Source organism: Scleropages formosus, chromosome 21 (assembly GCF_900964775.1).
Source record: "Scleropages formosus chromosome 21, fSclFor1.1, whole genome shotgun sequence".
NCBI lineage: Eukaryota > Metazoa > Chordata > Actinopteri > Osteoglossiformes > Osteoglossidae > Scleropages > Scleropages formosus.
Window position 1 is genome coordinate 12,183,716 of NC_041826.1, and position 25,341 is coordinate 12,209,056.

Here is a 25,341-nt window from a genome sequence, read left to right on the forward strand (position 1 = left end):
GGGCCCAGCTCATTGACATCTGTTGAACTTCTTGTGTGCTGTCACTTGGACTGGTGTAGAGTGTCTGTCATTAGGAGAAAGACATAGCTGCAGATGTGTGATTAAGTACAGTTAGTTTCCTTGACCATATGCACCAATGTTCATCACACAAGTAGCTGCATTAAACTTTACCAGAATATCACCGATTCCTAATCACCTTCCCAGTATTTTTTTTTTTTTTTTTTTGGTTTAGAGATGCATGTAAACATTTACGATACATTGCAAGAGTGGCTTTGTAAAGGATTGATCAGAGCATGAACATGTATACCTTACAGGAACTTAAGAGATCATGGGCGAAGTGATGTGGACAAAGATTCAGCAGTTCTGAGCAAGAAGGGGAGGTCGTTCCACCACAACGAAGCCAGAATCGAGAACCTCCGTGCTTTACCTTTCGTGCGTGGGACCACAAAGCAGGCAAATGTGGAAGAGTGTAGCAGTCTGGTCGGGGTGTATCGCATGATGGAGTCTGGAAGATAGCTGGGAGCAGTTCTATTGATGCTTTTGTAAGCCGTAACCATGGTTTTGAATTTGAATTCGGGCAGCTATAGGAAACCGGTGCAGAGAAACAGGTAGAGGAGATACATGGGAACGCTTCAGCAAGTCAAACACAACTCATGCAGCAGCATTCTGTAGAAGCTGCAGAGGTTTGATGGCATTAGCAGGAAGGCCACACAGGAGAGAGTTGCAGTAGTCCATGCGGGAAGTCACCATGGCCTGGACAAGTAGTTGGGCAGAGTCTGCTCTGAGGTAAGGACGGATTCTCCGGATATTACGCAGGATGTATCTGCAGGTTCGGGTTGTGGCTTTGATTTGCTGAGAGAAAGATAGACTTGAGTCAATCATCGCTCCCAGATTCTTAGCTGAGGAGGGAGGCAAAATGAGTGAGAGATCATGACAGGAAGACGTCTGCTGGGAGGTGAAGGACCTCTGTGTTGGAGAGGTTGAGTTCTAAGTGGTGATCAGACATCCATGCAGCGATGCACGAAAGAACGTCTGATGCTCCAAGTGGAAAGGAGAGGAAGAGCTGGATATCATCAGCGTAGCAGTGATATTTGAATCCATGGGATGCAATGACAGGGCCGAGGGAGGAGGTGAGATTGAGAAGAGCAGAGGACCCAGTACTGAGCCCTGCAGGACACCAGCTGAGAGAGGAAGAGGAGAAGAACGGGAGCCCTGCCGGACCACTTGATAGAATCTGTGTTGCTTTTACGTCTTCTTAAATTATTTTAAACCTGCCACTAGGTGTCCCCAGCAGAGCAACAGCAGCATCACAGCCACGTGCTCATGTGATCCGACCAGCATGGCACATTCACTGAATACCAAAGATCAATTTCATTGTATTGTTACAAAACAAAATCGCACATTTTGACTTTGAACTTGAGATGTTAATCAGGCATCAATTTAGATGCTCAAAAAGCCTCTGTCCCCCAGCAGTCAGGGACAACAGTGATGATGCTAGAGAAAGCAGCTGGGTAACTGTTGTCCTCATTTTTATTTAATTGAAAGCAGTGAATTAAGACATTTCCACTTTTGGGTGATGCTGGCTCATCTTGTACAGGATGGAAGAGAGTAAATTCCCACTACTAACAGAGAAGTTACGTATCAATGATGTCTGCAGCTTTTTTCCTCACCTTTCCTCTTATTTTTCACCATGTTTTCTCTGAACTTCTACATGAACAACAGTGGGAACAGCGACGAACAGCCGATGTGTACATACGTGTGTAGGACTACATGTATACATCTATGAGATGTACATTGCTTTGGAGAAAAGCGTCTGCTTAATGAATAAATGTAATGTAAAACGTGCCTTTTTGGGCAGTTGCCATGGTGAAACCTTTTTCCAAAGTAATGCTCTCCTTTGGTTCTTTGTGACGCCCCTTATTTGCATAATAACCATCCCTGGGGTATAGTGTGTGCCCACAGGGCCCTTTAGCCCCAGAGTCAAACAGGAGACCAGCACCTTGGCCACCGATGTGACATCCAACATCTCATACTGCTGATCTGCGAGAGTTCCAGAAATTCAGCATCAAGGTCTCCTCTGCTCTCTCTCAAAGATAGGGGGGTCTGACAAAAACCACGTTAGTCACAGGAGCAGACGGACAAGTGACACCTCAGTTTGGAAGAAGAAAACGCACACAGTGTTGAGTAATATAAATAAGGCCACCAAAGCACACACACACACATTTTCAGAACCGCTTGTCCCATACGGGGTCGCAGGGAACCGGAGCCTACCCGGTAACACAGGGCGTAAGGCCGGAGGGGGAGGGGGACACACCCAGGACGGGACGCCAGTCCGCCGCAAGGCACCCCAAGCGGGACTCGAACCCCAGACCCACCGGAGAGCAGGACTGCGGCCCAACCCACTGCGCCCCCCGGCCACCAAAGCATATTGTAAAAAAGTATCTGAAGGAACACTTAGTGCTCCGTAACCAGCCAAAGTGCCCCCTCCCCAACCATAGCCCTCGATGTTCAGGCCTCCCTCTCGGATCTCGTCCGCCAAGCTGGAGATCTGCTCGGGATTGTCCAGGACGTATGAGCGATGCTCCATTCTGATGACCCCACAGGTTCCTCCCTGGGCAGCCAAACGTGAGTGTAAGACGAGACCATCCTGCATGGCCACAGTTTGGAGAGGCACCGGTTCATCGCTGACGTCCCTCAGACCAGCTGCAGCGTCATTGGTGATGGCCATGGTTCTGGCCAGCAATCCCCTTTTGGAGGGAGAAAGTGGAGTTTTCTGCCCTGCATCTCATTTAACTAACAGCAAATAACTGTGGAGTGACACTCGAGGACTGTATAGGGTCAGCTGTAAGGTGGCTCTTTGTTTCTTCCGTCCAGAACAAGAGGTTTAAAAAACAAGTGGTATTTTGCTGAGCAGGAAAATGACTGAGTTGGTGAAGTGAAGCAGGAAGAATCACTGGAAGGAAAGAGCTCAGCAGCAGCTCGTTCTGGTTTCCTTCCAGTAAACACGTTGCCAAGTTCCAGCACAACGTCAGTGTTGCCATTGGCCATTTTCGGCGACATGGACCCATCAGCGTTCTGGCACAAGTCGAATGGTGGCTTGGAAGGTCAAGAAGGCTGCAGCTACCGCTGGTCTGGAAAGGAGACGCCTGTGACGCTAAGAACGGGTCATAGGCAGGCAACCGTGACATTTAGAGTGCAGCACGTGCTTCCTGTCCAGTGTTACATGTGTCCATTTATCAGAGCGCAGACTGAATCCTGTGAAAGACCCTCTGAGAAGGACGGTGGAACAGACAGGGTGCCATGCCAAACCACTCGGTATTCGGACAGATGTTGAGACAATGTCACCGCAGCCAGTCCAAGGTCCAGTCCAGGATGGAGAGTCAATACCGCTCTAGTTTACACACACCTCTCATATTTGGGCTAATAGGTACAGGAATGTTTGCTTTGAAAGCAAAGGGACACGGAGCCCAGTGATGTGAAACAGCTCAAGAGTCTCCTCATTGCTGGACTCATGACTTCTCAGTTGTTCATTTGCAACAGTTTCTCAAACACACACACACACACACACACACACACACTTTCAGAACCGCTTGTCCCATATGGGGTCGCGGGGAACCGGAGCCTAACCTGGCAACTCAGGGCGTAAGGCCGGAGGGGGAGGGGACACACCCAGGACGGGACGCCAGTCCGTCGCAAGGCACCCCAAACGGGACTCGAACCCCAGACCCACTGGAAAGCAGGACCGTGGTCCAACCCACTGCACCACCACACCCCCTACTGTTTCTCGAACATATTTTGATTATTGTTATTCTGGGCAAGTGCAGGTGATCTGCATAAATGCTGAGCATCGCAGATGGGTTCAATACGGTGAAAATTTGGGACACAAGGCCCTGACATTCTACATGGAACCCTGTGCTGAATTTATGAAATTCCAGCTGTTCCACCGAAGGAAACGTTTCAGAAACGTCTCTCGTCTCAAATCATGTAGGTGGAACATTAATAAAAGCTACAATACACGGGAGAATAAATACGCACAGTGTTATTTTTGTAGCGTGGAAACCATCAACTGACTTCACACGTTTTATTAGTGTGAGTAGGCATTGTGTGGAGGATGGTGGGGGGGACAGCACGGTGCCACGGTGGGTCGTGCCCGTGCCTCTCAGCTCCTGGAATGTGGCTTTGAATCCAGGTCAGCCTGTGTGAAATTTGCGTGTTCTTCGTCTGTTCACATGGGTTTCTTCTGGGTGCTCTGGTTTCCTCCCACAGTCCAAGGACAGGTGTTTCAGATGGACTGTGGAATCTGAATTGCCTTTTATGTGCGTGTGTGTTTGAGAGAGAGAGAAGGAGAGCAGCGGGACCGTGCCCTAGACAGACAGTTATTGATGATTGTGAAGAGGAACCCACCAGTGCTGACTGATCCCATGATGCTTTCTCACTGTTTTCACCTGCTGGTGGCTTTGAGGAGTTTGGCGAAGCTGCGGAACCGGCAGTGCAGGACGGGCTCAGGGCCCCTAGTGACGCTCTGCTCTTCGCACGCACCGCAGGCCCAGGCCTGTCGCTTATGTAACGCAGCTGGAGCACAAAAACACCCTGTTTGCACTCACATTTACTTTCTTTTTGCCGTGCCGTCTGGGGTTTGATCGCCGCGCTCAGCCGCACGCCGTTAGTACTCACACTCCCACACAAACTCACTGCCAGTCACACTCCCTCAGAATTGTTCTCCTCATCCTTGTGTTTCTTCCCCTCTCTGTTCTCATATGATTATCTGGTTGGTGTCAATTTTTAACATTTGGAGCCGATCAGAAACAGGACGCTCTTCTCCACCCAGAGTTCCCTGTGTCCTCGGCTGCGTCTCAGGACTGCAGCCCGCATTGGACCGGCCCTCCGAACGCTCAGCAGCGCCTTTCTTCCCACACGCCTGTCCTCGGGTCTTCTGCACTCATGCGCGCACACAGACACACACAGACACATACACAGTACTGCAGGGCTGTTCCATACTGTGTTGTGCGTGATGACAAACGATGGCAGCTTCTCCATTGTTTCATTTATCTGACACCTTTGTCTACTGGGGCTCAAAGAGGCCAGCACGCTCAATGGCGGTCTGGGATTAAATAGCATTTCGCTATAAATATGTAAGCATGTTTTCTGCTGTAAAGAGCCCAGGTAGAGAAGCTCTAGGTAGGATCATGTCGCTTAGCTTGCCTTGAGGCCATCCTTTGGTGTTCGTTACTACATTTACGGAACAGATGCTCTGACAGCACGTTTTTAGTTGGCCATCTTGCGTGCTGCATATTTAACAGTGTTGTTATCTTCTGCAGGGGGTGCGGTGGTGCAGCGGGTTTGGCCTGGGGTTCAAGTCCTGCTTGGGGTGCCTTGCGACGTACTGGTGTCCCGTCCTGGGTGTGTCCCCTCCAGCCTTGCGCCCAGTGTTGCTGGGTTAGGCTCCAATTTGCCCTGGCCCTGCTTCAGCTTGTGTGTGTGTTACCTGCTCTGCTGAACAGATGTGTGAATGACTGTAGGCAGTTTACCATGGTGTATCAGACACTGTATTGATTGGGGGGTGGGGGACAGTGCAAGGTGACAGTGGGGACTTTCTCACCCTCATGGTACCACAATGAGTGCTCATTACTGTAGGTGTTACACTCATGGAGAGCAGCACGTGCTCTGGAAAGGACCTGTCGGGTAGAAAAACACTGATGAAGATTAATCAGTGTCAGGATCTTACCGAAGTTCACTGTTACTTGCTCCTGCTGGGGGGGAGTAGAACCGGTCGCGCGCTCCTCACCATCGGTGTCACGTGGTTCCCCCCCACCTCAAACGGCTCCGTTCTTACGCAGAGTCGGTACGCGTACAGCGGGCCGTTTCCTTACGGAGCGAATAATGTGGAGCGGAGGGAAGGAGCGCGAGTGCGCGCACGCTCACACAGTCACACACACACACTCACACACACACACACAAAGGAGGGGGCGGGTGGATGCAGCTCGGTGCGAAGCCGACGAGGAGGCACGGGAGCGGAGCCAGCAGCGTTTACACGCCGGACCGCCGAGTGTGTGGGGTGTGTGTGACGGGGAGGAGAGGAGAGGAGAGGAGGAGCTCCTTTGTTTTCACACGCGCTGTTCCGTGTGTGTCGCCGCCAAACGCTCATTTCAGCGCAACATGAGACGAGTGTGTTCGCGTCGCGTGCGGTCGGCGCGTCGCTCACATTGTTTCACCTGCCGCGCGCTGTAGCTGCGCTCACGCGACACTCCGCTTGCATCGCGTCGCGCTGTGCTACGCGCTCGCGCGCCCTGGGCCGTCGCCTCTCGCCCGCTCGCGGCTCGCGCGCGGCCACCGGCAGCGCATCGCCATGCCGGCCGGGATGAAGCCCCTGGAGAAGTTCCTGAAGAAGCAGAGCTCGGCGCTCGCTCGGCCCGGGAGCTTCGCGGACAAGGCGGCCGGTGGCGGGGCTGCGCGGCGGCGCGCCAGCCTCTCCCGGGTCATGCCCTTCTTCCGCGAGAGCTCCCCGGAGAGCGGCCCGGCGCCGCGGGAGCTCTTGAGTCCAGAATCGGAGGAGCCGCCGTGCTGGGAGCTGCGCAGTCCGTCCCTGTCGAGCGACGAGCAGAGCCAGAGCTCCGAGGGCAGCGCCGGCGAGGCGCCGTGGAGCCCCGTCCCGCCGGACACCGCGGAGAACCTGCTCGTGGCGCTGCTCGAGAGCGTGGTGGGGGGCAGGAGGCTGGGCGGGTGCACAGGTGAGCGAGCGCACGCACAGGGAAGGGAAGGGAAGGGTCCGAAGGGGCGCTCCGTCCTCTCACACACTTCTAGTGTAGCCACCCGCCCGGGCCGGGGTGATGGGTGGTGTCAGGTTCGAGTCCCGCCTTCCGCTCTCGTTCCCTCGGTCGAGTATTTAGCCTAAATCGGTACAGTAAAAACAGTGTACATGTCATGGGTAAATAACCCTAAGTCGCTCCTTAAAAAAGCGTCATTTTAAATGAGTTAAATGTGCACTGTAATATGTGGTGTTAGAAGGGGACTCGTGCTCTCTGTATTTACAGACATGTTCTTTCCGCTAGCCTAAAATTGTGGCTGCACGGTGTCAAACCTCTGTGTGTGTGTGTGTGTGTGTGTGTGTGTGTGGGCGGGCGCGCACAGCTCATGGGTACATCGCACTTCACCTAAGAAGCAAAGGCCTTGTTTGTGGCACCGTTCGGAACCCCCAGGTGGGCCTTGTCCACTAAGGAGGACATGAGGGACACACTGGCAGTCACACCATCTGTCTGTCTGTCTGTCTGCCTCTGTGTGTGTGTGTTTGTAACGTAGCTCAGCTGGCGCTTGCTGCACACACTGAGTGCAATGAATTATTAAACCGAAAATCAGGTGTCACTGATATTGTTAATAATTTACAGCACACCGCATATTGAGGACATTTCTAAAAGTGTCTTATTGTAGCTACACAGAAGGAGCCAGAGTCTTGTGATTAAGCACCACATGCTGCTGTTGTCGTTGACTGCTGATGAAGTGAGATTATGATTATGCGAGGGCAGTTCTTGACTGGAGCTCAAGAGTATGTTCTGGGTTCGAGGCCCCAACAGCAGGCATGTCTCTAGCGGGCTGCCGGAGCACAGCGAAGGTGACGGGATCAATGTTAATGTGGTTGGAATGGCTCTGCAGAGCCCGTTCGGGATAGACGTACTCCAGTAAAAACATGGTCGTTTCTTCATTTGAAATGCAAATAAAGCAATCATATGTTGTTAATAATGATAAACTTTCTCGCGCAGGTTCGTGTGGACAGGATGTTCATTAGGGGGCAGAGCTACTGTTAGTTTCTGCGACACACCTGTGGAAAGTGGGCTGTGCAGGAACACTGGACTCGCACCGTAGGCCTGTTGTTGCGCCAGGTGCTGTAGTGTGACAATGTGTGTGTGTGAGCTGCAGTGTGGAGACTGTGACACTCCGCGTGTTTTCTATACGGATCACGCTGCTGCACAACGGAAAACGTGTTTCCCTTCCAGAGGGCTAAAAATACAAAAAGTAATTACTAGGTTTTACTGCTTTTCCGGCTCAGGCTTACCGTGTTTCAGCATTGCCTGCAGGTGTCTCTCCCCTCTCTGGCCACCCAGGAGATACCTGCGTGATGCATTTTCCTTTTCCCACTGATGGGTTTGGATACAACTTTCCTGTCCCACAGCAAGGACTGGGGAAGTGCGGGAAATGCACAGACGTTTGAGATTTGTTGGGGGGGCTGTGGTCAAGGGCTGTGGTCGAGGCCCCCAGGGGTGCAGATGCACACTGGCCAGTTCACCACTGCACTTGTTATGCTGGTGTGTTGTCTCAATACTGTTGACATGGCAACTAGAGTGAGAAAAGGAGCTGGAGTGGGTGGAGCTGAGAGCGGGATGCGGGGGACCGGGGGCACTGGGTGCATCGGTGCGGTGGGGGTCAGTTGTTTGTCCTCAGTGAGGAAGTACGGGGAACGAGGGGGACACGAGGGACAGTCCCTGAGCACAAAATTGGGCGACCCAACACTTACTGTGCAAAATTTTTTTTGCAGTGATGAAATTAGTTAATTTTGCCTTGTGCGTGTATGGGGGGTTGAGTGTGGAAACGAGGTGTCAATTGCTCCACCTGTTTACTGCTCATTGCGCCATAATTCCCATGCAAGTTTGGGGTCTGATGTTTATGTGAGCACAGATTCATCCGGTGAGCCTGGCGGGTGGGGGAGCGGCTTCCACGCCGCACACCCTCACCTTAAACTCTTTACCCCGACCTGCCGAGAGCCATGTCCCGCTGTCCCCACAGTGAAAACTGCAATGATGTCCGCAACAAGAAAAGAGATCAAATAGACACTGGAGAGCTGCATTAGATGAGGAACTCAGCTGGACGGACACTGCAGGAAGACCATGCGGCTGCGTGGTGTCGGTGTTGGCTGCCGTCCTCGTGCTGTGAAAGGAGGCGTTCTGCCAGGACTGTGTGTCTCGCCATCATGTTCTTGGTTGAGCTCATTAAAGGTCAGCGTCCAGAACACACACATCTGGACATCTAGGGCTTCCTATCCTCCCATTTGATTTTATCGGTCCACACGGTGGTGGTTCTCCACATGATACATGGGGTAAGAACGAGGTGATGGGTTAATCGGCGTTTTCGGTGTGGCGTGCAGTCATAAAGTAAAGTGGTTTGTTGCAATCACTCGGGTGATTTCAGCCCAGAAAGTGTTAATTGTAAAAACTGTATAAAACTGGACAGTTTTGGTGGATAATCAAGTTTGAAGAAAGCGGAAGACACAAGTACCATGTATGAAGAGGATAGAGTTGTAAGAGTCTTTTCATGATGGTTTGACACTCATTTCTAGAGCTTTACCGTAACATTTCCAGAAGAACACAGCTTGGTGACTCTTAATTATTATTATTTTTTTTTATTTGTCTTGGAATAAATGTTTCTGGCACTGATCGTTCTTCCCTCCACGTCTTCAAATGGGTCATAATATTTTCAGAGACCAGAGAAGCGCAGTACTTGGTCCTTAGAGACTTGGATCCTCATGATGAGGGTGGAGTTTTACTGTGGACACATGGAGAGGATGAGAGCCAAGAACCAGTCCAGAAGGTGTGGGTCCTGTAAGGCCCATCTCCAGTAGCGGCCATTTGTGTTTATCCAAAGTGCAGTAACACACACACACACACACACACACACACACACACACACACACACACACACACACACACAGTGTTCAGGTTGAGACCCGTCATGCCAGGAGTGGGTTCTGACCGCTGCTCTCGCTGTGACCCCTGTGTCCGAGTTCTGCCCCGTGAGGCCAGCCGAGATGTTCCTCAGCAATGTCCTTCTCCTTGTCCACGTTCTCCTTATGTCCTTTGTGTCCCCCGCCTCCCCGGGGGGTCTTGTCACCACAGCCCGTCAACACTGCATCTCCCTGGCAACGCAAGCAGAAAGAGCCTGAACACATTTCCACCAGATCCTTGGAGGACTTTCAGGACTCTTGTCGAGCGCCGCTTCTGCAGTACAAGTTGTGTGCACAGGGTTACTTAGTATTAAAAAATTTATGAAAATAAAGAAGATGAGACGTAAATATTAATGTAAAAAATGGAAGAGGAAACACTTCACCGCTAGTCCTTAGGACGTGACACAAATACTGCTGTTGAACGGTGCTGGTATGTCATATGTGACCAGGTGACCCCGGGGCTTGTTTGAAACACACACGAACATTTTAGTGCTTTGAGTTCCAGTCACGTGTGTGTGTTGCTGTGGATGGAGCAACTTGCTGTGGGGTCTGCTTGTGGGCTCTTTCCCGCACGGTTCGACGTGCTCTGGAGTCACGCTTGGCTCTTATCACTCCGGAACAAAGGGTGCGTGTGTGTATGTGTGTGTGTGTGTGTGTGTGTGTGCCGGGTTAGTACGCGCCCTATGCGTGAGACATGCGAGAGGCATGTCCCAACTGGTGTCGTCCTGCTGTCTCTCTGAGCAGGGAGGCGAACACATGACCTCCAGGTTCAGCAGCACGGCATTGGGGGCCGGTGGATGTCGGATGGGGTTAACGAACAAAGGGAAGCTGGGAAGTCTTTTCTGTCCACGTGTGCGTGTGGGGCATCGGCAGCATCGGGCTCATTGTTTAATCCGTTTATTGCTGTCCGTTTCTATGGCTGCCTGCTGTACAGAATGTACAGAGAATGTATACAGAATCTATACAAAACATCCAGAATGTGTGAAGAATATATACAGAATTCAGCAACACAAGTGTTTACATTTCTGTAATATAATTTTCACTAAAAGTGCAGTGCCAGCAGACTCGAAACGCATCATTTGAGCTTTTTACATTTTTGTTCCACCGAATGATGCATTTAGGCAAGGTCAACGTATGCAAATGAAGAGCTGACATAATGAACAGCTTCTCCTCTTTCCTTTACACAGAGAACAGCAAATAAATACTGTAAACGGTGTCATAATGGGGTTGTAAAGTATCATTTTTCAGTCGTCTCTGATCAGTTTTCAATGCAGAACCTTCTAGGGCCGCACGGTCAGCGTTACGCTGTATGGCGCCTTTTATATTGAAATCAGTGTTCAAAGAATCACATGTTGTCCCAGAGAACGTAAAACAGGGCCTCGAGTGCGAGTGGTGCTCCAAACGAGCGCACGCTACTTAGTATTGGGACACACACACATACGGAGCGCTGCTTCTCCACCTCCATCAGCAGCTCAACACACACACACACACACACACTTCCATGCATGTTTCTGCACTTCGTAAGAGTGTCTCCCAGGTGCCTGGAGCTGTCCAGTCGTGAGGCCCCCGAGGGACACGTGTCCCAATGTGCCTAGCGGGGGGACCAAAACCAAAACGGTTCTGTGTGTCGTGCTAAACGTGGGAGAAACGCACCGCTTCTGCACGAACTCCATGGGAATGGGACTGTACCACGGAGAACCGTAGCTGAATGTTGGACCCGGTTGTCTGAAAATAGACATTGCGGAGTTTGTGGGATACGGGGCCCTATGTGCCGCTAGGGGTTAGGGTTAGGTTTTCCATGACTGACACATGTAAACAGCGACAGAGAGTGTGTTCCAGTGTTGTTTGGGTGAGTGACTCATTGTAAGTAGTGTATCTAGCAGCGTAAGTCACCTCAGGGCAGTAAGGTGTGGGCAAGATACTTCTACGTACTGTTCATTGGAAGTACTTTGGAGAAAAGCATCTGCTAAATAAAGTAACGTGAATGTGATAGCTAACGGCCACGGGTTCAGCTGGCTGATTGCTCGAGGTGTGATGTTCGAATGGTATAATTGCGCATGTTACCGTGTTTCTGGGGTACTTTGTGCTGTTTATCTGTGCCAGATGGAGGATGGCGATGCTGACCGTGTAACTGCCTGCTGTGGGCCGTTCTCTGTCCTCCTTTCTTTCCAGAACAATCCATGGCAGTGGTGGAGTGAACGCAGTGAAGGGATCCTGTCCAGTTTTGCCCATCTTCTCAGTACATGACACTTGTCCACAACGTACAGATTCCCCGTTACATATATCTATATATAGATCAAGATCCACTTTGAAAAAGTTGCATTTGGGCAGACAGACGGGCTGGGATCCATAGCCTGTGGTGCAGCGAAACACTCCAATTAGTGGACACACCACAGGTTTTCACGTCACCGAACATCTGCTAAATTTAGCAGGTGTGGTTTTTAGCTGGTGCTCTTAACCATGCAGAGCTGCTCAGCCCTGGACCCTCTTATAGCGCTCTTCTATTTGGCCTCGAGGGTCCGGAGCAGGAACTACTAGCAAGACTCGAACCGGCGAACTTCAGGCTACAAATGCACGTGAGCCGCTGCTCCCGTTGTATGCGTTTTGTTCTGTGCAACTGTCTCACTGGTCCGTGAATTGGTACCGGATATTATTTCTGATCGATGTCCATGATCGATGGAGGAGGAGTGAGTCACAGAGGGAGGTTCAGACTGGGGACACTAGAAGGCACAGTAAATGCACTCATTCACCATCACCCTCGCTCATCACTGGTAGCGCGAATCTCTCCAGTGCACGGTCTTCTCTCTGGACGCGATGGATTTTTGTTGCCCTTTTCCGTCTTTGTAACCCCCTGTACTCCCCCCCAGAGACACTCCTGGATGACTTCATGCTGACACACCCCATCTTCCTGGCCCCAGACAAGCTCCAGCAGATCCTCCTGGAACAGTATCCTACGGAGCATGCAGCGTTTGTGTGTGTGTGTGTGTGTGTGTGTGCGCGCGTGCATGCACATACTGTCCTGTTTACTACTCCTTTGCTGTAAATAACCTCCTTCCTCCTGTCTGTTGCTAAAGTGCGGTAAAATAGAAAGTACCCTGGAAGCGGCTGTGTTGTCCCACACAAATGTCTGTTTCCAAGAACCCGTTGGGAAACTCAAGGGTTTCCCGTTAGTGCCGTGGGAATGCCCTGGGGCATGCTGGGAACCCCCATGCGGGTTTATCGTTATCGTTGTCACAGGACATTTATTTTATTGTCTTTTATTAACTTGAAAACACGTGTGCAACATTTCTCTCGATCTTTGTGTAGAAAAGTACAGTAAATGAGATGTACCTCGATTTATTTGAGTATACATAATTCAGGTCTCAGGTACACGTTTAATAGACTTTGAGCTACATTAATATTAAAACTAAATTAAAACGTAATTTCCTGTCATATGACCTCAGCTGCAGATGCGTATGGAGGTACGCTGATGAAGGTGTCCCTCCGAAACGCATCCGGCCTCTTATGAAAAATACAACTATTTCACTCCGTGTGCGTGCGCTCTCCTATCACTGGTTCGTACACTCCAGGGGGTCCTGGTCACGCAAACCTGTTATTGCATTCCTGCATCAAGGTACTCCTCTGTAGATAGGTAAATCAGTGTAAGTTGCTTTGGAGAAAGTGTCATGATGGTAAATGCCTAAAGTGTATGCTGAGCGTTTGTAACCTGAGGAGCCGGTCTGATGTGTGTTTACAGCTGTCCGCCACTGTTCTCTCTTGTGAAGGGAGCGGCAAATTACCCACAATGTACCAGAGTATACAGCACAGTCCTTCCTCAGCATGTTGGGATCTTTCTCGTGCTGCGCGGAGGACAATAAATAATTATGATGAATTACTCGGGCTGTTTTACCCCACTCCCCTCTAAAATTATCTGTATCAGGACTGGACTTAAACCGCTCTGATTGTTGTCTTGCATGGATGTCAGTGTCCAGGTTTTGAGGCTGAGCCCAGGCCATGTAACCTGTAATCCGTACTATGCGTGAGTTCTCCAGCCTGTGGAAATGACTTCTTTATTGCTTCAGAAAGTGTATCTTCCTACTACATAAGTTCCATTCAGATGTGTGTGTGTGTGTGTGTGTGTTCCATGCCAACAACTGTTCCGAAGGAGACGGGACAGAGCAGAAGTGTGTGGGTGTGAGGGGTGTGTCCCTGTCGTGCAGCTCTTGGGCAAGGAGGTAATTACATGTTGGCGCTGAATGTACTGTACGTTTTTCTTCCTTTGTGTGAAGGCTTGGCAGATGTGTGTGTGTGTGTGTGTGTGTGTGTGTGTGTGTGTGTGTGTGTGTGTGCCTTTCTACCTGACCAGTGTTCCTGCTTGTGCTCAAGAGCCCCCCCCACAGCTCTGTGACCATGTTCAGCATCAGGACATGTGCTCACCTTCAACTTGCCCACATTGTGGAGCAGTGTTTCTTATTCCGGGTTCCACGGCATGTTGTTGCTCCTCATTAACACTCAACCACGTCTCTCGGTGAATCTCAGAAGCTGCATCCTCCTCCTTTGTCGCTCTTCTTTACTGTGTGGATGCTGTATGTTGACGTGTGCGTATGTGTGTGCGAAAACGCGCCCGTCTGTCCAAGACAACGTCCCCTTCTCTTTCCATGTACTGCCTTTCGGTTTCTCCTTGACCCGTGGCTCAGATTTGGGGTCGAGGGGAAGCCGGGGGATGCCTGGCCCAGCTTGGATGGGGCGGAGAGAAAACAGGCTGTGTTAAACGTGGCCTTCCGCTATTTGGACACTTACCGAGAGTTGCTGCTAGAGGAGGGCGAGAGGTCAAACAGCTTTGCCAAGGTACTGTTCACACCAAAACACGGTAACATTCCCCACTGTCACACGCTGCATGTATTTCTCATTGTATGACCACGTATGTATAGCCGCAGGTGGGGAGGTGGGTAATGGCGTGCCTGCAAATATTTGTCTCTGTCTGTTGGTTAAAAATCAATTTTGTTTTCTGAACTGTACACTTTGGAGCAAAGTATCTGCTACATGAATAAATGTAAACGTGGGGCAGGTGAACACAGTATTCGAACAAGAGTTCTGTTACTATAAAACGTACTCTAGTAAAAACGTCCTCAAAATTACTTGAGTAAAAGAAAAATGTATCCGATTTAAAAAAAAAAAAAAAGAAAAAAAAACTATTCAGGTTTCAAATGACTGTACTTCATATTAAGTTTTTTAATGTTCTTAACCATTGAAATACAGTATAGTTTTAACTCATGGGGAAAAAAAATCTTTGTCTTTTAAATGCATTAAATCCCACAAAACTTGTTACCTTACAAGTAAGTAGTTAGGGAATGAACTAAGTTGTCAGTCAAGGTGGGAGAAAACTCAACACCAACCTCTGATTGGTCTCTCTGCTCTCAAACTAGAGCCAATGAAATCGGCAGCAATTTTATCAACACCTGCTCCACCGTGTGCGTCTCTCGGTCTGTCTATCTGTCGGTCGACCAGGAGCTGTATGTGCGTGCCGCCCAGGAGCTGAGCCGATATCCAGAGCTGGTCGAGGACATCCTCAAGCTGCAGCGCTGGACTGAGATACTGCAGGGCCAGTGAGTCGATGACCGAAAAACACCGACACGTACTCTGCTGCACATACTGTGCTCTTGCGGTACCTCCGTACCGCTGACTCTTCTGCGCTCCTGCCCTGGAGCGCATGCCTGCAGCTGCACAGCATCTACACACGTTCATCATCACCGCAGGTTTGTCTCCACGTGTGCCGAGCAGCTCCCGTGGTGCGCCGCAGCACAGATTATTTGACATGCGGCAAGGTGACCGGACACAGTGGCGCCGCCCACCTACGCACGACACGGAGGAGCTCCAGAGGACGGTCGAACGTCTCTGTCTTACACAGGGACCGCTGTTGACTGCGTTTTGTACCGCACTCAGGAACGCAGCGTGAGCCTAACCTGTAGTGCTCGTGGTTTCTTTCGCTACACAAACAATGCGCTGAATGACCCGAAACCCTTTTGCCTGCAGAAGTGAGGAAGACAAGGACAACAAGAAGAAGCAAGTGCGACCGCTCTTCCGCCATTTCCGCCGCATCGACTCCTGCCTGCAGCCCCGAGAGGCCTTCCGAGGATCGGACGAGAGTAAGTGGCCCGTCAGGTTACGTAACACAATCGCGCCACTGCTTACGAACACAGGTGGAAGCAGAACTCCAGTCCATTACTGGACTTTTATTTTCTAATCTTTTATAAATTTGATGGAGCGTTAAAGAAAATTTTACTTTAAAATGACTTTTTAAAAAAAAAAAAAAAAAAGAAATTGTTAATGTCAGCAAGCTCCTGTTCAGCGCGTGCTCTTCGGCTCTATGCACACTAGACCGTACCGTGGTCCTTCGGCACACCAGGTGGCTCAGGATTCGGCAGAACGCACTAAAAAGTGATTACATGTCTCATTTGCATCTGTCCAACCCTGGGAGCCTGTGAGTTAACGCTGCCCATCCCACTTCTCCACTGGCTCTGCTCTTCTCCAGGCATGTCCTAATCTTCAGATCCAGACAGACAGGTGTGGTGCGCCACGCTTGACCTGCAGAGGCGGGCGGCGTCGGCATGTGGCTCTGCGTGCCTCCACAAGCATGTTCTCGCAGGAGGTACGCAAGATACACCGTGTTGTTTGCGGAGAGCTCATTGTGTGTTGTCCCGTGTAGTCTTCTGCAGGGTGTACATGCCAGACCACTCGTACGTCACCATCCGCAGCCGACTGTCGTGCCGCGTGGGTGAGATCCTGGCTCTCGTGCAGGAAAAGCTGCAGTACAGCGAGGATCAGCCAAGTCGCCCGGGAACGCTCATTCTCGTGGCCGTCACGTCCTCCGGAGGTAACGCTCAACATATGTCCAGTGCGCGTCCAGTACAGCTTTAGCACCGTTAGGCCCGCAGGGACTGGATGACCACGTGTGTTCAGCTGTACTGTGATCCACGTCTTGTCGATCACATCGGTCAATCCTAACTCTTAAATAACAGCAGGGTTAGAGTTGCCACATCCACTGAAAAGGCCTCAGTGCAAATCCTACCTCTTGCTTAATCGATGGAGTCAAATTTGCCCCCTTTTATAACTGGGTAAATTGGCATAAGTAGCTCAGTGTCGTAAGAAGCTTTGCAGAAAGGCTTCTGGCAACTAAATGTAAATTTTAATATATGGTCCTACAGTATAGGTGTCTGTGCAGATTAGCGTGTGCATCATCTCCCGCACACATGCACTTGCACACACGAGTACACAGAGATGCTGCACGCTGTCAAACTAGATGACGCAGGTAGAAATAGAAAAAATTATACATTTGTAATGATACATTTATACAGTAATGATACGTTCCCATGTGTTCATTTCACTGACGTTTCTATGAAGAGACTTTTGTTATGTATTTATACACGATGCTACTTACAGGGATTTACTTGTTTATACAGCTGGGTTTTTCTGCTGCTTTAGTTTCAGTTAAATGCTTTGTGCGGGGGTGCTACAGCAAAGGTGGGATTCGAACCCAGATCCTGCAATTGCGCTCTCCTTGGTGGTTCATAATTGTGCTAATTAGTATTGGAATTGTTTTTTTTTTTTTTTTTTTTTTTTTTTTTTTTTTTTTTTTTTTAAATTATTAACTTTTGTAACTGTGTTTGTGTTTTGCATGTTTCCGCAGAAAAGGCCATGTTTCGCCCCAGTGATGAGGCTGTCTTCACCACGCTGGGTGTCAATACACACCTGTTTGCCTGTGAGCCGCACGAACTGGATGCCCTGGTGAGATGCACAGGTGTACGGGGACATGCTGTAGGGAGGGGCCCTGGACGGGGCAGTAAAGAGCGCTGCACAGTATTGTTATTAATATTAGTGTTGACACCGGATGGTGACGGAGAAAGCAGAGGAAATGGAGACACTTGGGGTGGGGGGATTATAATATTTGTAAGACTGAACATATCACTGCACTTTATATATGTATATATTGTCCTTTACATCGTCCTCTGTGTCTGTTCTCTGTGTTCACACCGTGGTCCAGGAGAAATGCTGTTTCACTCCTGTGAATGTCCTACACATATTGTGGGAATGACAAAGTAAACTTTAACTTTGAAAAGGCATTGTGCACTCCTCAGACCCGGGTCACTTGGCTCCTATATTCACGCATCTATGGTGAAAAGTCTCGTTTGTCCCTGTCAAAGCCCAAACCACGTTGTATTTTGTGATTCAAACACATTTCCTCGAGTGTCAAGTGGACATTTGATGAGTGAGACAGTTCAGAGCAATTCTGGATGTCTTTAGAGGGCAAGGCACCGTCGTACCTGTGAAACACAGGGATGTTCGGAGCTCCCACCTCATTTTCTGTATCTGGACATATTTGTAATGTCTCAGTATGTCTATCTGTCTCAGCATATATCTGTGTGTCCCCGTCTCTCTGTGTCCAATTGCTGTTATGTTGCGAATCAGTTAAAAAAAAAAAAAAAAAAAAAAAAAGCCAATGAAATCACCGCGGTCATGTTTGGCACACGCAGGGTAAAGCCGTGTCGAACGTATGCTGAGCTCCTCTCCTGCTGCTCTTGGCCCTCAGCTCCCGTTGCCCGAGGAGGTCCACTGGTCCCCGGGGGACAGCAAGCTGCACGACATGAGCGCTGAGGAGGTGGCCAACCAGCTGGTCTCCTTCGACTGGGAGCTCTTCAGCTGCGTGCATGAGGTCAGCGCTGCGGGGGTCCTCGTTCTGTGTGCACCGACGCACGCATACGCATGCACAGCGACGCTGAAACACTGACACTTTACAGTGCATCGTTTACATCTTTTGGGAGACAAGAAGTAGATGGGGGCAGCAGGGGGTGTAGTAGTTAGAGCCACTACCTCAGGGCTCAGAGGTCCTAGGTTCGAATCCCACCTCCTGCTCTAGCGCCCTTGGTCAATGTACTTACCTTGAGTTATTGCAGTGAAAATGATCCTGCTCTATAAATGGGTAATTCAGTGTAAGTAGCTCAATGTAATGTGATGCAAGTGATCAATGAGTAAATGTAAAATTAGTTTGTAAAATTCATATGTAAATTAGTTACATATGAATAAGAGGTGCAGCTCACATAGCGAGATGCTCCGCACAGCTGTCCCACTGTGGTCTCACATGGACAGCCAGAAAATGTCATCGTGTGCAAATGTAATGGAGTTGAGCCTTGTCTCAGTGGCCAGATCAGTGTGTGTGTGTTTTTGCGTGCATCATCCCTGAGGAGGGTTCATGTCTGTGTCTGTTTGCACAGGTCGAGTTTGTGTGTTACGTGTTCCACGGAGAACAGGCTCGCTGGCGCCCCCTCAACCTAGAGCTGGTGCTGCAGCGCTGCAGTGAGGTGCAGCACTGGGTCGCCACGGAGATCCTGCAGTGCCAGTCGGTGCCCAAGAGAGTGCAGCTACTGCGCAAGTTCATAAAGATGGCAGCGCTGTGAGTGACACGCACTGTGTGTGTGTGTTTGTAGGGGGGACAGGTGGTAGTGTAGTAGTTAGAGCTGCTGCCTTTGCACACGCAAAGGTCACTGGTTTGAATCTCATCTCTGCTTGTAGTACCCTTGAACAAGGTACTTACCCTTAATTGCTCCAGTAAGAATTACCCAGTTGCACAAAAGTAATTGTAGGTAGATTAACACTGTCAATCGCTTTTGTCGCAGTTGGGTGTGGGTGTGTGCCTGTCTGTGCATGTTTCAAAATGGTTTAGATCAGAGTTTAAATGTTAGGCTGGATCCTGACCTCTCACAGGTGTTGTCATTCTGTCCTATTAGTCACTGTCATCACAATTCACCTTAATGTAAATATGTGTAATATTCCATTTTTATGTGTATCAGTGCTTGCTTACTTTCCCAAAGGTGGACGTGCTGTTTATTAGCAGCAGAAAAGATGCCCGTGACACACTCTTGACTTTCATCAAATTCTTATTCCTGTTCCTGTCAGGTGTAAGCAGCAGCAGGATCTGCTGTCCTTCCTGGCCCTCATCCTTGGGCTGGACAACCCTGCGGTCAGTCGCCTGCGCCTCACTTGGGAGGTGAGCTCCAGAAGAACCCTGTGGATCTATCTGAAACTCATTAATTTATTACACGTTCATCCCCGATGTGGTAGAGTGAGCTCCGTGTCCCTCTGAGCTGCTTAATCCCTCCCAGCATTCAAGAAGGGTCTTGAATTCACGTCTCTCCTGATAGCTCCATAAATTAGTCCAATGCCATCTGCTATAATTATCTATATATTTGCTATTTGAATAGGTACACCTCGCTAGTACCGGGTTGGACCCCTTTTGCCTTCAGAACTGCCTTAATTCTTTGTGGCATAGATTCAACAAGGTGCTGCAAACATTCTTCAGAAATTTTGGTCCATATTGACATGATAGCATCACGCGGTTGCTGCAGATTTGTCAGCTGCACATCCATGATGCGAATCTTCCGTTCCACCACATCCCAAAGGTGCTCTATTGGATTGAGACCTGGTGACTGTGGAGGCCATCTGAGTATAGTGAACTCATTTTTATGTTCAAGAAACCAGTCTGAGATGATTTCAGCTTTGTGATATGGCGCATTATTGTGCTGGAAGTAGCCATCAGAAGATGGGTACACTGTGGTCATAAAGGGATGGACATGGTCAGCAACAATACTCTGGTAGGCTGTGAGGTTTAAACGATGCTCAATTGATAGTAAGGGGCCCAAAGTGTGCCAAGAAAATATTCCCCACACCATCATCACCAGTCTGAACCGTTGATACAAGGCAGGATGGATCCATGCTTTCATGTTGTTTATGCCAAATTCTGACCCCACCATCTGAATGTTGCAGCAGAAATCGAGACTCATCAGACCAGGCAACGTTTTTCCAATCTTCTATTGTCCAATTTTGGTGAGCCTGTGCAAATTGTAGCTTAGTTTCCCGTTCTTAGCTGATAGGAGTGCCACCCAGTGTGGTCTTCTGCTGCTGTAGCCCATCTGCTTCAAGGTTCGACGTGTTGTGCGTTCAGAGATGCTCTTCTGCGTACCTTGGTTGTAACAAGTGGTTATTTGAGTTACTGTTGCCTTTCTATCAGCTCGAACCAGTCTGGCCATTCTCCTCTGACCTCTGGCATCAACAAGGCATTTTTGCCCACAGAACTGCCCCTCACTGGATATTTTCTCTTTTTCTGACCATTCTTTGTAAACCCTAGAGATGGTTGTGCGTGAAAATCCCAGTAGATCAGCAGCTTCTGAAATACTCAGACCATGCCATATTCAAAGTCACTTAAATCACCTTTCTTCCCCATTCTGATGCTCAGTTTGAACTTCAGCAGATCGTCTTGACCGTGTCTACATGCCTAAATGCATTGAGATGCTGCCATGTGATTTGCTGATTAGATATTTGCGTTCACAAGCACTTGAACAGGTGTACCTAAAAAAGTGGCCGGTGAGGGTATAGTCCTGTGTCTAAAGCTTTTCGTCTGTATTTCTGTCTTTGTTTACTGTGAGAAGAGTGTCTCTGCCCTCCTGGAAAAAATTAGTCAATGTAAATGCACATGTAAATTTCTAGATGCAGTCGTTGCTGCTAAAGGTGTGTGACCAGGTTTCAGGTTCAAGGAGAAACACTATGTCCAGATGCATTGTAGTGTTTTTTACCGTTTTAGTCCATTGGTTTGGGTATTAATCCAGTAACTCAGTCACCTGCTTTGAGAAAAGTATAATTTCCCAAATATGCCTAATGTTACGTGTGTGTGTCTCCCCTCCAGGGGCTGCCAGGGAAATTTAAGAAACAGTTCCAGCAATTCGAGGCCATTGCGGTGAGTCTGTGTATGCTTGTGTGTGTGTGCATGTGCTTGTGTGCACACAGTGCTGTGAAATTTACTACGGTGTTGTGACGTTCCTCAGGATCCCTCTAGGAATCACAAGTCATATCGGGAGCTGATAGCCAGGCTGCGACCACCACTGATCCCCTTTACCCCGCTGCTGCTAAAAGGTGAGCACAAGTGCCCACCCCCTCCTTTCTCTCACTCACACACACACACACACACACACACTCACCCATTTACATCGCACTCATTTGCCTGATGTTCCTACGCTAATGGTGGCTGCGTTCAGAGCTTCCCGTTGGTGATGCCATGGCACTGAAGTGCCTCTGCAGATACAAAGCAGTCGAGTTAGAAACATGCCCGTGGTGCCAGTGTGTTTCTCCATGTACGCAGAGTGCGGCTGAGCATCACTCCTCCCTTCACCTCCCTCCTTTTGCACACTCTTGTTTTTCAGACTTGACATTCCTCCATGAGAGCTGTAAGACCTTCTACGGCGACCTGGTCAACTTTGAGAAGATGGTAAGAGCTGGTCTCCGTGCCACAGCGTCTCTGAAGCACGTCCTGCATTTTGGAATTTCGGTGCTTTTGTTTTACACTAATGGTAAGAATTGAATGTCCTCGCTGTGCAGCACAAGGTGGCAGAGATGGTGAGGAGCATCAGGCGCTACAGGAGCACCCAGCTGGGTGAGTGCGGAATTCTCCTACACGCACGCACGCACGCACGCACGCGCACGCTCAGCAGTCACACAGGACCACAGATATAGACAGTGAGCTGTGCAGGAAACTAATGTGGGTAAGAAGTAAAACTGCAGTACTGTCAGCAATTGTTTGTAATATCATGATTGGATTATTTCTATTTCATTCAGAATTAAGAAACAAGTTGCCCGTTAAAACAAATTAAAAAAACACCATGTCGCAGTCAAGGTGAAAATGGAGTCCTATATTTTTTAACCCTTAAGATGCACCCTGTTTATGTTGACAAATATAAAATATGGTTATTTTTATTCAGATTTTATAATTTTTTTTCCTGGTGATTTTTATGAAACATTGCTATATTTGTGTCCCACAGTGTATTGTGCTGTGTTCTTATTTCCATAACACCTGCTGATCTTTCAAATACCATTGTTTATGACTGCATTATTCTTGTTGCCATGGAAATATGAATTCCAGGCTCCCCCTTGTGCCCTGCTGTGCCATTGCATTTTCTCCATGTAAGCCCCATAGTACATTTCCACACACTCTTCTGCAAAGCAGCTTCCAGTGAACACTATGTAGTGTTATCAGCCCACACCTTATTCACCACAGGTGACTTAAACTGCTAGATACACTACTTACAATGAGTCAGTCACTCATCCATCTGCCAGTAAAATATGCTGTTAGACACACACTGGGTGATTGAATCACCAGTTCACTGGAGATGTATGTTTTTGCACTGTGGGAGGAAACCCACATAGACATGGGGAGAACATGCAAACCCCACATAGACTGAGTGGGGATAGAACCCACATCCTCCACACCACCTAGGCACTGTGAGACAGCAACACTAATAACACTTCATAAATAAATGTATGGAAGGAAAAAAATTAAATTAATTAAATGTCCATGTTGTCTGTCATTTCCTGCGTGCAGCTCTGGACATGGAGCCCTCCCCCTCGTACCTGCAAACCAAGGCGTACGTGCGTCAGCTGCAGGTCATTGACAATCAGAACCTGCTCTTTGAGATGTCCTGTAAGCTGGAGCCGAAGGAGGCCTGAACGCTGGTATGTGACCCATTTGATGCGTGTGTGTGTGTACACGCTTATGCAGGTGAGAAACTCGGGACAATCTTGTAATAATGTTTCCTTTATTTCCGTATAGAGATGCTGTTTGTCGGAGGAGGCTACTCCCCTGCCCTCTCCTGTCCCGTCCCCTCCAATTGTCACACAGATGTGAGTGTAAGCGTTTGATGGTTCCCTACACACTGCAATATTTGAGTTTTTCATTGCTGCCGGAGGACGATGAGTGCGCTCCTGTTTCACTGATGTGGCCACGTTGGAGCAGCAGCTGCAGACAGATGTGCGAAGGTCCTAATGCCGTGTGTGTTCCTCACACACCTGTACAATACTGTAAATAGTCAACAATAAGACAGAAGACTCTATTTTATGTGTGAGCTGAAAGATGGAGGTGTGCCACAGAATTTTTGTATATTTGCGAACTGTACAGAGTGAGGCCTGCAGAACCACAGGGATTGTACAGATTCTTCTATTTTTTGGAGAGTTTTGTTGTTGTTTATGAAAAAAAGGTCTGCGTTTAAAATCATCGATCTGCAAACTGAGACGTATCAAAGTCATCCGCATACAAGAGTCTCATGCTGCAACCTTGGAAAGAATACTCTAATTAAAGCCTGTTCTGATGAACATGTCTGCTGTGCCAACTCTGTGTGTGTGTGTGTGTGTGTGTGTGTGTGTGTGTGTGTGTGTGTGTGTGTGTGTGTGTTTCTCACTATGCAACCCATCTTTATTAAATGCTCTTTGTAAGTATTTGTGGATTACAGGGCACTTTCTACTGGTTACATGTGGCATGAATAAAAATAATACTTCCCTAACCATCCAAAGCGGCCTGGTGGCACAGCACGTAGCACCAGTGCCTACAGCTACTGGGCTGTGGGTTGGAATCCAGTCAGGCTCTGTGCAGTTTCCATGTTCTCCATACGTTTGTACGGAGTTCCTCCTGCAGTAGAATGGAGTGCAGAAAAAAACTATGGTAAACCGCTTCTGTACCTCCCTTGCCATGAAAACATGTGAGTGGACTGCAGACCAGCGGTACTGACCCCAAGCGCACAGTCTTGCTAACTGCTAGCAGGACACAACATCATTGACGGGATCGCGGGGAGCCGGAGTCTAACCCGGCAACACAGGGCAGAAGGCTGGAGGGGGAGGGGACACACCCAGAACGGGACGCCAGTCCATCGCAAGGCACCCCAAGTGGGACTCAAACCCCAGACCCACCGGAGAGCAGGACCAGGTCCAACCCACTGCACCACCACACCTCTCTTCGCTCATATTAGACAATAGAATTTTTTTTTTTCCAATTAACCTATTTTCAAAGATTTTCTAAGTTTGTCACCTACGTTTCTACGTTACGCGCTCCAGTTAGCAGTAAAAAGCACCCAGCCACAACAGGAGTGCGGGACCATCTTCCTACAACTCCCTTCCACACTGTTTACAGCCCCTGCGTTTCCTGAGTGACACCAATCAATGATGTGACAAACACTGAATGTGTGGCAGAAACAACACCACCAGTAACAGTGCCTTTTTATATTGGTTTTTAACTCTAATGTAGCGCAGAGTAAATCAAAATGTTGTCTTAGTCTATTTTTCACATATTATCCAAAAGGATACTCAATATTAATCTACAGAACCTACTATGAGAATAAAATGCCTGTCTACTGTTGACTGCTGATGCTGACAAACGTCCCGTGTTGTTCACATATATGATAAAATAAGGTGCTGTAGTGTAATGGATTGGTGTGTCCCCCATTTTTACTATATGTATTTAAATTTATTGACAACAAATCACTGCACTCTTTTTGGACATAGTTCATGTTATTGACTGAACCTGTAACCCGTGCGAGTCCAAAGGCGATGGCTCTAGCCACTGCGCCCCCTGCTGGTCCACTGTTCACACAAAGGTAATGCGAACCGTCACTCAGCAGCGACAGCTCCACCTGCGCAAGCTGCTAAAATGGCTGCACTGGGAGCAGTTCCTGCTGCTCCAGCCTTGACATGTTCTAGGTTGCTCCTAGCGAGGGCTCGCCACATAGATACATACATACTGCAGTAAACGTTTACCGCGAAGTGCCCGCTGGGCTCTCGCGCTG

At 49.0% G+C, this 25,341-nt stretch overlaps 1 protein-coding gene across 1 annotated transcript; it reads left to right on the forward strand.

Annotated features, from left to right (window-relative positions):
- Window positions 1-5,937: 5,937 nt before the first annotated feature.
- LOC108918678 (Rap guanine nucleotide exchange factor (GEF)-like 1) lies at window positions 5,938-23,894 on the forward strand. The gene is made up of 16 exons (XM_018726158.2): window positions 5,938-6,728; window positions 12,577-12,655; window positions 14,386-14,536; window positions 15,197-15,294; window positions 15,722-15,834; window positions 16,395-16,562; window positions 17,376-17,473; window positions 18,276-18,398; window positions 18,958-19,136; window positions 19,640-19,730; window positions 21,423-21,473; window positions 21,562-21,649; window positions 21,937-22,001; window positions 22,112-22,166; window positions 23,112-23,242; window positions 23,340-23,894. The coding sequence occupies exons 1-15, from the start codon at window positions 6,347-6,349 to the stop codon at window positions 23,234-23,236; spliced, it is 1,866 nt and encodes a 621-aa protein (XP_018581674.2). The 5' UTR covers window positions 5,938-6,346; the 3' UTR covers window positions 23,237-23,242; window positions 23,340-23,894.
- Window positions 23,895-25,341: the final 1,447 nt, after the last annotated feature.

Excerpts from the sequence above, each read along its gene's own strand:
- LOC108918678 (XM_018726158.2), top strand. The coding sequence starts at position 6,347 with ATGCCGGCCGGGATGAAGCCCCTGGAGAAGTTCCTGAAGAAGCAGAGC. Across the intron at positions 14,537-15,196 it reads GGTCAAACAGCTTTGCCAAG|GAGCTGTATGTGCGTGCCGC; the intron begins GTACTGTTCACA and ends TCGGTCGACCAG. Across the intron at positions 22,167-23,111 it reads CTACAGGAGCACCCAGCTGG|CTCTGGACATGGAGCCCTCC; the intron begins GTGAGTGCGGAA and ends TCCTGCGTGCAG.